General features: G+C 36.2%; 1 protein-coding gene across 4 annotated transcripts in view; it reads right to left on the minus strand.

Moving 5' to 3' along the window:
• Positions 1–12,283, minus strand: part of EPHA7 (EPH receptor A7) — a 201,258-nt gene that overhangs the window by 11,903 nt on the left and 177,072 nt on the right. For all 4 annotated transcript variants that reach the window (XM_044924305.2, XM_006074225.4, XM_006074227.4 and 1 more), the window contains exons 11-14: positions 11,693–11,878; positions 11,047–11,108; positions 9,062–9,271; positions 8,192–8,341 (exon numbers count right to left, since the gene is read on the minus strand). In XM_044924305.2, coding sequence (XP_044780240.1) covers positions 8,192–8,341; positions 9,062–9,271; positions 11,047–11,108; positions 11,693–11,878 — 608 coding nt within the window. The remainder of the gene's footprint in view (positions 1–8,191; positions 8,342–9,061; positions 9,272–11,046; positions 11,109–11,692; positions 11,879–12,283) is intronic.

Raw genomic sequence — 12,283 nt, forward strand, 5'->3', positions numbered from 1 at the left:
TCTATGGGATTTCCAATGCAAGAATACTGGATTGGGTTGCCATTGCCATGTTCTTCTCCAGGGCATTTTCCTGACTCAGAGATCGAACTCGCGTCTCCTGCATTGGAAGGCAGATTCTTCAAGGCTGAACCAGTGGGAAGACAGTTTTGTCATAATTCAAGGCAAGCCTGTTGAAGATAAACCCACCTCATGGGATGATGATTCAGACAGGACTGAAGCTTTGAGGCTCTGCAGCTTTTATTTGGTTAGCCTGCTAGAAAAACAACTTATCTTTTAAGGATACAAGAATCATAGTAAATATTTATTGAATACTTGCTATATGATTGAAAAGAAAGTGAAAGTGAAGTCGCTCAGTCGTGTTGGACTCTTTGCAACCCCTTGGACTGTAGCCCACCAGGCTCCTCCGTCCATGGGATTCTCCAGGCAAGAATACTGGAGTGGGCTGCCATTTCCTTTTCCATATGCTATATGATAAGCACTGTTTTAATTATCTCATTCAATCTTTACAGAAACCTTATTAGGCAAGTATTACTATACTGATTCCAGAGACAAAGAATTAGAGGCACTGAGAAGTTAAGCACGGAAAACATCATAGAGCTCTTAGTAGAAGGGACAGAATTTGACATAGGCTGTCTGACCAGAGCTGATACTGTTAAGAGCTGCTTATATTTCCAACTGGGAAAACAAAAAGTGCACTGTTGCAAACAGTTACATATTCTCAGAAACAGCAAAAAACACACACTAAGATCCCTGATCCTACACTTCTTAAAGCATTACTAATTATCCATGGAATTCATTGAAACAACTTTTTTGTAAAATTACTAGAACCCCCTTGGATTTGTGTGTCTAGATCTTGTCTTAGTACTCTAATAAGAGTCAAAGAACAAAAGAAACACATTGACAGAAATTTCTAATTCTAGATCATTCCTAGAAGAATATGAAGTGACCAGAGTAAATGACATTGTAAGGGAACACTTACTTATCCATCAGGGGATACTTCTTTACTACAGAAGTAAAGAAATACTTGGAAAACAAACTCATTTGCTTGCCGAAATGTATTTTAGTATTATTACTAAAATTATCCCAAATAGGAAAAGGAGTACATCAAGGCTGTATATCGTCACCCTGCTTATTTAACTTATATGCAGAGTACATCATGAGAAATGCTGGGCTGGAAGAAGCACAAGCTGGAATCAAGATTGCTGGGAGAAATATCAATAACCTCAGATATACAGATGACACCACCCTTATGGCAGAAAGTGAAGAGGAACTAAAAAGCCTCTTGATGAAAGTGAAAGAGGAGAGTGAAAAAGTTGGCTTAAAGCTCAACATTCAGAAAATGAAGATCATGGCAGTTGGTCCCATTACTTCATGGCAAATAGATGGGGAAACAGTGGAAACAGTGTCAGACTTTATTGTTCTAGGCTCCAGAATCACCACATATGGTGACTGCAGCCATGAAATTAAAAGACTCTTACTCCTTGGAAGGAAAGTTATGACCAACCTAGATAGCATATTCAAAAGCAGACACATTACTTTGCCAACAAAGTTCCATCTAGTCAAGGCTATGGTTTTCCAGTGGTCATGTATGGATGTGAGAGTTGGACTGTGAAGAAGGCTGAATGCCAAAGAATTGATGCTTTTGAACTGCGGTGTTGGAGAAGACTCTTGAGAGTCCCTTGGACTGGAAGGAGATCCAACCAGTCCATTCAAAAGGAGATTAGTCCTGGGTGTTTTTTGGCAGGAATGATGCTAAAGCTGAAACTCCAATACTTTGGCCACCTCATGCAAAGAGCTGACTCCTTGGAAAAGACTCTGATGCTGGGAGGGATTTGGGGCAGGAGGAGAAGGGGACGACAGAGGATGAGATAGCTGGATGGCATCACCGACTTGATGGATGTGAGTCTGAGTGAACTCTGGGAGTTGGTGATGGACAGGGAGGCCTGGCGTGCTGTAATTCATGGGGTCGCAAAGAGTCAGACACGACTGAGCGACTGAAATGAACTGAACTGACTAAAATATAACCATTGTAATTAAGGCAAAAGGAGCATGGACAGACCCCATGATAATAGGGGTAATGATAACTCAAAATATGATATAACATGATTGGCTTCTGTTCTCCTGTTGTGCAAATTTTTATCTCATTAACCTCATAGGAACATGACCCATATTTTATGCAATTAAATATTTGTACCTCAATACAGAATTATGACAAAGTTTTACCAAAAAATCTACACTTCTTTTCTATCATAATATAAAACAAATCAAAGTAATAAATCAGTCATAACTTTTAAAAGGAAAAGTTGAGGGCTCACAATTTAGTTGAGAATAAATTTAGTTTTAAGCATATTATGTTTTCAAAGCTTTTAAATGTCTTTTCATGGACCATTTTAAGGAATTACCTTTATGTCTCCTATCTTTATGAAAGCTTAATCTTTTATTATCCTTATGACTTCTACTAGTAAAACTAATGATGTATTGGCCTACCTTGAAATAAGAAGAAACAACTTTGTGGAATATGATAAACAGGAAAAAAAAAAGTAATCCATAGAATAAGAATTTTAAAATTTCATAATTTGACTATGAAAATTACATTTGAACTAAGACATAAAAGTGAAGTGAAAGTCGCTCAATCGTGTCCAACTCTTTGTGACCCCGTGGACAATACAGTCCATGAAATTCTCCAGGCCAGAATACTGGAGTGGGTAGCCATTCCCTTCTCCAGGGGATTTTCCCAACCCAGGGATAGGACCGAGATCTCTTGCATTTCAGGCAAATTCTTTATCAGCTAAGCTACCAGGGAAACCCAAGAACTGGAGTGGGTAGCCCATCCCTTCTTCAGTTGATCTTCCTGACACAGGAATCGAACTGGGGTCTCCTGCACTGCAGGCGGATTCTTTACCAGCTGAGCTACCAGGGAAGCCCATGTGAATTGAGACATAAATTCAATTAAAAGCTTCTGTGAATACCAGGTGTAAGTATTTCCAATTTGAGTATTACTTTTTATATTTGACTCTATTTATACACATATGGTTGCTCTTTGAAAAGTCATTAATGAAAAGGGCTAACCACCTACAGATTATAAAGAAGAATGAAAGCTGGAGATATATGGGAAAGCCTACTCTCTTGGCTTTAATTGCAAATGCTTAGATTCTAACTGTTTCTATTGCAGTTAAAACTCATGGACGTTATGGGCACATGAAAAACAATGAGCAGTAATCCTGTGATAAATCTATTTGGGTGTCAGTTCAGTTCAGTCGCTCAGTCGTGTCCGACTCTTTGTGACCCCATGAATTGCAGCACTCCAGGCCTCCCTGTCCATCACCGACTCCCGGAGTTCACTCAGACGCATGTCCATGAAGTCAGTGATGCCAACCAGCCATCTCATCCTCTGTCGTCCCCTTCTCCTCCTGCCCCCAATCCCTCCCAGCATCAGAGTCTTTTCCAATGAGTCAACTCTTCGCATCAGGTGGCCAAAGTACTGGAGTTTCAGTTTTAGCATCAGTCCAATGAACACCCAGGACTGATCTCTTTTAGGATGAACTGGTTGCATCTCCTTGCAGGGCAAGGGACTCTCAAGAGTCTTCTCCAACACCACAGTTCAAAAGCATCAATTCTTCAGCTCTCAGCTTTCTTCACAGTCCAACTCTCACATCCATACATGACCACTGGAAAACCATAGCCTTGACTAGACAGACCTTTGTTGGCAAAGTAATGTGTCTGCTTTTGAATATGTTATCTAGGTTGGTCTTAACTTTCCTTCCAAGGAGTAAGAGTCTTTTAATTTCATGGCTGCAGTCACCATATGCGGTGATTCTGGAGCCTAAAACAATAAAGTCTGACACTGTTTCCACTGTTTCCCCATCTATTTGCCATGAAGTGATGGGACCGGATGCCATGATCTTCGTTTTCTAAATGTTGAGCTTTAAGCCAACTTTTTCACTCTCCTCTTTCACTTTCATCAAGAGGCTTTTTAGTTCCTCTTCACTTTCTGCCATAAGGGTGGTGTCTTCTGCATATCTGAGGTTATTGATATTTCTCCCTGCAATCTTGATCCAGGTTATGCCTCTTCCAGCCCAGCGTTTCTCATGATGTACTCTGCATATAAGTTAAATAAGCAGGGTGACAATATACAGCCTTGACGTACTCCTTTTCCTACTTGGAACCATTTGGGTATAGGTATCTTCATACATAAGCATATCATTTTTTCCTGACATGGTCTTGTTCATTCTTCTGTGTAGATTGTGGCCAAAGCCCCCTGGCAACTGTCTACCTCACTGATTTTACAATACAGTCGCCTTCCATATCCTGAGACTTTGCATCTTCAGATTCTGCATCCATGGGTAAAAATACTCAAAAAGAAAAAGGAAAATCACTACATTCCAGAAAGCACAACTTGAATCTGCCACATGCCAGTTACTATTTGTACAGCATTTCCATTGTATTTATACCTATTTACATAATATCTATATTGTATTAGGCATTGTAAGTAATCTGGAGATAATTTAAAGTATACAGGAGGGTGTTCACAAGTTTAGTGCAAAAACAATGTCATTTTATATAAGGGACTTGAGTATTCACAGATTTTAGTGTCTGCCAGGGTCCTGGATCCAATATCCTATGGATACTAAGGGACTTCGTGCTCAGTCACTTTATTTATGTTGGACTCTGCGACCCCATGGACTGTAGCCTGCCAGGCTCTTCTGCCCGCACACATGCCCTCCTCCAGGAGATCTTCCCGACCCAGGGATTGAACCCATATCTCTTGCATCTCCTGCATTGGCAGGTGGATTCTTTACCACTAGTGTCTCCTGGGAAGCCCCCTACTAATAAGGAGCACCCCCTTTTTTATTTCTTCAGAGTAACCACTGAAACCTCACTTTATTTAGTTTTCAGCCCAGAGTTTGTGGTGTTCCTGACAAACCTAATTATCAAATTAGGTCTTAAGTTATCTTGTTTCACAATGCCTTAAGAAAATTCTCTTATAATCTAAGGTATTTGAAAATTTGAGGGTTTTATAAAATCCTTGACAAATTTCTAGCAACTAAATTTAAATCATATAAAGTGATTTGATTCTTTCAATCAATCAAATATTTTAAATATTAATATCTCTGAAGAATAGATAAAAGCATAATTTTCAGAAAAATAAAATATAGTCACATAAACAGGATTTCCAGAGACATGAAGGAGCTGGTAGATCATTTAAGTCTCTCCACAGTCTCCTACCTGGAGACTCCAAGTAAAAAAGCTTTCTCTAGAAAATCATTTTTACTATAGTGGAATTCATTATTTAAATTCAAGTTTGTTCCACCATTTGTATATTGAAAATGAAATATATAATTGATCAAATAGCAGTTTAACAGAAGTATAAAATAATGAATATTATCCTTTAGGAAGAATGATAATATCAATGTCACTATAAAACCTGAACTGTGTAGGTAATCTCTTGCATTTAAATTTAATAATATAATAATTCAGACCTCTGCAGTTAAAAAAAATGAAGAAAGATGGTGCTTAACGTTCTAGGTCAGAATTAAACACTGTGCTCTTAAAACTTCATTTGATCAGTAAAAATATTAAAACTTGACAGACAAAATATATATTTATGATATTTAATTTTTAATAAAAACAAATGGTAATTCTAAATCTAAAATAGAAGATTTTTTTTCTTAACCATTTCTATTATTTGTTTTTATAAGTTAAGTGAACTTTAAATTTAAAGTTATCTTATATTCCTGTCATTCCTTTATGTTTGAATCTAGTACAGAAGGAAGGTGTCAAAAGAAATGAAACTCTACTGAGTGTCTAGGGAATGTAAATATTTCTCTTTCTCTGCCCCAAGGATTTGTTTGCCCACATTTTGACAGTCCATGAAATCTTTGACACTGAGACCTGTCAAATATTAACAACTTTGCCTCTGCCAAACGGACTCATCATTCAGACTTTTATTTTCAAAAAACCAAAACCAAAAAAAAAAAGAAACCCCCATTAAAAAAGTTTTATGTCATTATTGAACTCAAAATAGTAAATGATTTTTTCAAACCTCTCCTTCTTTTTGCTGTGAATTTTGTAGTCAATGCTGAAATTTGTTTAAAGTACTGAAAATCACCTTTCCAACAAACAGTCTGATTTTAGTTGTCTAAAAATAACTTGCTAGTTTTAAGAAACATAGGAACTTGATAGGGAAAATTAAAAAAAAAAGATACTAATTTTATATAACAATGATTATGATCTGTTTTTGAAAAATAACTCAGTTTTAACCTTAGTCAGCTTCTGTTGTTACACATGTTTATAATATCTCAAGAATTCAGTACTTCAAACTGGTTTGCTTGTCACATGCTTTTTCTCAATGGTAATATAGACTTTCTTCAAGCACCACTTATTTATTTTTTTTTTTTTTACTCTACTCTTCAAGAGCATGCATGCTTATCATTTCCAAACTCCTTAAAACACTTTTTTTGTCAATTTACCCCAACCTAATCTTCATTTCAGGGGCTTCCCAGGTGGAGCTCGAGGTAAAGAACCTGCCTTTTGCAGGACACTTGAGAGACATGGGTTCAGTCTCTGGATTGGGAAGATCCCCTGGAGGAGGGCATGGCAACACACTCTGGTATTCTTGCCTGGAGAACCCCAGGGACAGAGTTCATAGGGTCGCAGAGTTGGACATGACTAAAGTGACTTAGCACATGCATACAATCTTCATTTCAGATCACTAATAATGTATGTATCTCTGTTATAGGAGAGTGACTCTACTTAGTTGGTCCACATACACTTCACTAAGCCTTTGTTTCTGCACTTTCCAAAGTGTTCCCTTGGTGAATTCTCTCCTCTGCTATGAACCAAGGTCTTCTCCATATTTCTAGTTTAATGAAGGGTACCTTCCTAGATTTTACATTTACTCTACTTTTATCTAAATTTCACTCACATTTTCAATAAAGGCATATGAATCTGACAGTATTTCTAAGTTTCTGCCTTACAAAAATGTTAATTTTATACAATTCAACTTATAGAAGTAAATATTTAGTTGCACTTATGCTATTGTTGTAGTGTTAGTCACTCAGTCGTGTCCGACTCTTTGTGACCCCATGGACTGTAGCCCGCCAGGCTCCTGTGTCCCTGGAATTCTCAAGGCAAGAATACTGGAGTGGGTTGCCATTTTCTTCATCAGGGGATTATCCCTCAGGGATTGAACCCAGGTCTACCTGCATTGCAGGCAGATTCTTTACCATCTGAGCCACCAGGGAAGCCCTTATGCTATATTGTTTTATAAATGGTCTCTTGGAGTGAGATATACACACCTGAGAACTATCATCAGTTTCTTTTCCCAAAGGTTAACAATGTACTTGTTGCCTTAGCAACAGGATACACATTTAATAAGTTTTATTTTTAAAAGATATTCCCATTGCGATTATATTCTAAAATATTTCTATGAAACACATATTGGTTGTTAAATTTACATTATCTCATGAAATTAAAACTTAGCTAAATCAACCAACAACATAATTTAAACAGATTTTATCAGGAAATTAAAAGCCAAAGAAAGATAAGCTTCAAAGACAAAATAACACACAGCCTTCCTTCTCTCCCCTCCATAAATGAATCTTTTACTCAGGTGACTCTCCCACTACAGCTATGCAAGCTCAGCATCATTACTTTTATTAAAGAAATATCCTTTTCCGGCTTCTATTATGTCCAGAGAATTTAAATGAAAAAGAAAAAGCAATTCTTCAAAATGAAGACAAAAGAAAATTAGTTGGACCACTGCTGCTGCTGCTGCTAAGTCGCTTCAGTCGTGTCCAACTCTGTGCGACCCCATAGACGGCAGCCCACCAGGCTCCCCTGTCCCTGGGATTCTCCAGGCAAGAACACTGGAGTGGGTTGCCATTTCCTTCTCCAATGCATGAAAGTGAAAAATGAAAGTGAAGTCTCTCAGTTGTGTCCGACTCTTAGCGACCCCATGGACTGCAGCCTACCAGGCTCCTCCGTCCATGGGATTTTCCAGGCAAGAGTACTGGAGTGGGGTGCCATTGCCAGTAATTATTGTGGTAATTTGTGGTAATAATCGTGAAAACTCAGCAACCATGTTTTTTAGAACTGTAAAAGTTTCTTCTTATGAGCCATTACCTACATGTTCCCATAAAATGAATATTAATGTATTAAATCCTTTTTGTTTAAGTAGTATAACACCTACATCTTGATTTGACATGTCCCAATAAGGTCTCTCTCCATAAGACATAACTTCCCACATGACTATTCCATAGCTCCATACGTCACTGGCTGATGTGAATTTCCGGTATTGGATGGCTTCAGGTGCTGTCCACCTTACTGGAATTTTTCCACCCTGTATTAAAAGAAATTGACATTTTAGATATATATATATATAATGACATATAAATCATTTATAGTAGAACTATAAGGCTAAGCTAAATGCCTGTGTATTTGGTTGACAATTCAGCAGTATCAGGTCTATTCATCTTGAATTTCTCCAAGTGTATTTAAAGTTACTAACTTGCTTTTTAAATGTCATGGTTAAGTTTTCAATTCTAAGGCAAATCAATTAAAACTTATGTGGTTGTATGGCCAGAGTCTAATCAAAAAGACAATGACAAATCAGGTAAAATAACTACTAAAATGGAAAGAAATATTGGAATAATAGTATACAAGTCAATCCCCATATATTTTCCTTTTTTCTAATCTTGCAAACTTACAAGAATTAGCATAGTTAATATTTTCTTAAAAATCTTGATTAAAAAGTGGGATTATAGTTTTATGCTACAACTATGACCACTATTAACCAAATGCTGTATATGTATATTATATATATAAGCATCCCAATATGAAATAAGCTATTGACATTCTTATCATTACTTCTCCTCTTAGTCTATATAAAGACTGTAAAAGCGATGATGATTCTTCCAAAAGGAAAAAGAAGTCACAACTAACAAAGGTAGAGATCAATTTGCCTCTTTTCTCCTGTTTTGTTTTGTATTATTAAGCCCTGCTTTCTTGGTAGGAAAATTGGCAGGAATATGAAGAGGTGCAGTAATAGACTTTTTCTTACAGTCGTTGTATAGACAGCTTCGGGATCGTCCTCTATAACCCGGGACAGGCCAAAATCTGACACTTTACAAACAAGATTGCTGTTGACAAGAATATTGCGAGCTGCAAGGTCCCTGTGAACATATCCCATATCAGCCAAATATCTCATTCCAGCAGCAATTCCTCTCAGCATTCCTACTAACTGAATGACTGTAAATTGCCCATCATGTTTCTACAGGAAGACAAAAATGAAAGTCCAGTTAACCATACTTTGAAAAGAGAAAAAAATTACCATGAAAAATGTCTGCACACAAGTGATTTTCTGTCATATAAGAGGAATTACTACTTAATTTTCTACATAATACAGACATTTGTGAAAAACAACAGGTGCTGATTTAACTTGAAAGTCAAATAATATAAAATAGAGTTCTAGTAATCATTTATTTATATTGATATGTAACTGGTATTAATTAATAGCTTCAAAGCATGCAAATCCAAAAGTATATGCTAATTTTTAAGTCAAAGTTAGGGAAAGTGAAAGTGAAAGTCACTCAGTCCTGTCCAACTCTTTGTGACCCCACAGACTATACAGTCTGTGGAATTCTCCAGGCCAGGATACCAGAGTGGGTAGCCTTTCCCTTCTCCAGAGGATCTTCCGAACCCAAGGACTGAATCCAGGTCTCCCACATTGCAGGCAGATTCTTTACCAGCTAAGCCACAAGTGAAGCCCAAGAATACTGGAGTGGGTAGCCTATCTCTTCTTCAGCAGAAACCCAGGAATCGAACCAGGGTCTCCTGCATTGCAGACAGGTTCTTTACCAACTAGGCTGTTAGGGAAGCCCCAAAATAAAAGCACAGATCATCAGGAAGTTAGGGAATGAAATATCAAAAAAATAGCCCTGACAGCTAAGCATTTTACCCACTTGCTAAAAATTTACATAAATAGTCTAAACATATATAAAAAGGATGAAGACATATATATTAGATTTTTTTTATCCAAATGGTAAAAAAAAAGGAAGGGTGAAAAAATCTTTGAGTAAAAATGGAGAGAAATTAAGAGGTAGAAAGGGATTGTACCAGCTGACTGTTTTCATCTTCTACTTTTCATTGTGCTGTAGGTAGGAATATTACTTGCAACAAAGATTCCCTGAGGTAGATGTGCTAATAAATGGGATTGAGAACTCTTTGCAACCAACTGGCCACCATATATTTCTAACTTATGTTTAACCCACAGATTTCTCCAGTTGAATTCCAAATACGATGCAAACTGACAGCGGTTTGTATAGACGAATTTGCTAAGTGATGCTTTCTTCTAGAAAGTTGACAGCTATGCATATTAACAAGACACAGAACGTCAAAATCCTCTTAATGCTTATTAATCTGGATTGAATGTTCCATTCTAGATCATGTATGATCTCTGCATGTTCTCTTCCTCTTGCTATTTTCTCTTCGCCCTTTGAATAAAGGTTAACACCTCTTCATGTTCTTAGATGAAAAGTCTGAACATAAAAATATTATGTTTTACATTCAGAACTTATTATTTATTAAAAATAACATACTTTAAAATGTTAATAATTCTTTATTTTAAGCTTGATGTTCATATAACACTATTAGTAGAAATGGTTCCATAGAGCAGAGTCCTACCAACATTGAATGGTTATCTCACTTTTTCTCTGTATTACCTCTGTATTTCATTTATAATTGTAAATTTGAAAAAGTAAAATGCTACTCTGCAGCAAGTATTCCAATTACAGGGCTTCCAGTATCCTCAGTATTTGTGGTAATATATCAATGGAAACTATTTTTAAATGACATTATATAGCTTTAATACTCAAAAAATCTTCCTCAATCCAGTCTTAAGACTTTTTAAAGCTGCTTTTCAAAGACAATTTTGTGACCTGTTCAAGTTTCTACTGTTCACATTTTATACTGCAAAGAAAAGTTCAGAAAATTACATTGGTAACAGGTATAGTGTATTTAGAATGGGAGAATAATTTTGTTACCTACCCTGAGAAATGCATCTAGGGCTCCATTTTCCATGAATTCTATTACAATCATGACTGGCTTCCCTAAAATTAAAAAAAATATATATATATCTATATATATAATTAAAAAAAAAGTTGTAATGTAAACTTCCAATTTATTCTGTTTCTCACCCCAGATAAAATATCTAGTGCTCTTTTGAAAGACTGACTGGGTGAGTGGTGAGTATTTCTAACATTTCTAGTGCTGCTGCTAAACACAGAATCATTAACTGTCTGTTTGGAACATAGTCATGATTGATAAAATTAAACAATAAAAGTCAATGTGTTCTTCTGACTCCTGTTTTGTGAACAAAATGCAGAGAAAATGACACTTTACAGAAAATGGAAAGACTAAACTGTACTACATTTATGACTTTTGAAGATAAATGAAAATATCTGTCACTCCATCTATCTATAAAATTTATTCTTTAATTCTCAACCCTCATTCATTTATCCACTTTTTGCCTGAGATGGTAGCACAAAAGAAAATTATTTTAGTCAGTTACACATCCACAGAAAAACTCATGAAAAATATGCAGTGTATTTACAATTTGATTTTTTAGTATCTGTGAAATAACACTGATTTCTGACAGTCCATTTGGTAAATGAAATATACTGTCAATATGTACCTCTTGTAACAACCCCTTCCAAATGGACAACATTTGGGTGGTCAAATTGCCCCATGATGCTGGCTTCACATAAAAAGTCTCTCCTTTGCTTTTCCGTGTAACCAACTTTTAGGGTTTTTATGGCTACTGCAACATCTCTTTTCCCTGGGAGTTTCAAACGACCACTGCAGACTTCTCCAAATTCTCCTAAAGTAACAGAACAGGCAGGTGTATTTTAATTACAGAAATATCTCCTCTCTCAAAGTAACTGCATTAAATTCTTTAAAAGCACTTTTAAACTTTTTTAAACTGTTATACAAACTACTATTTTTTTAACTGGCTTAACAAAATCTCTTTCAGAAACACCATTTAGATTTGAAATACACTGCAAAATGTACACTGTTTACTGGAGTATAAGGGCACATTAGCAAATTATACATATTGCTATTATTTTCATGACTTGAAACACCAATACTTCTGAAAGATTTAAAAATCTGGAATTCATATGTACCTAAGTTTGCTAGATGTAAAGGACTTCATCCAAAAATGTACAATTACTGTGAAGATACATTGTACACATAGAAAATAATTTTCCTTTTAAATAATTAATAC

The sequence above is a fragment of the Bubalus bubalis genome, chromosome 10 (genome assembly GCF_019923935.1).
Source record: "Bubalus bubalis isolate 160015118507 breed Murrah chromosome 10, NDDB_SH_1, whole genome shotgun sequence".
Taxonomy (NCBI): Eukaryota; Metazoa; Chordata; class Mammalia; order Artiodactyla; family Bovidae; genus Bubalus; species Bubalus bubalis.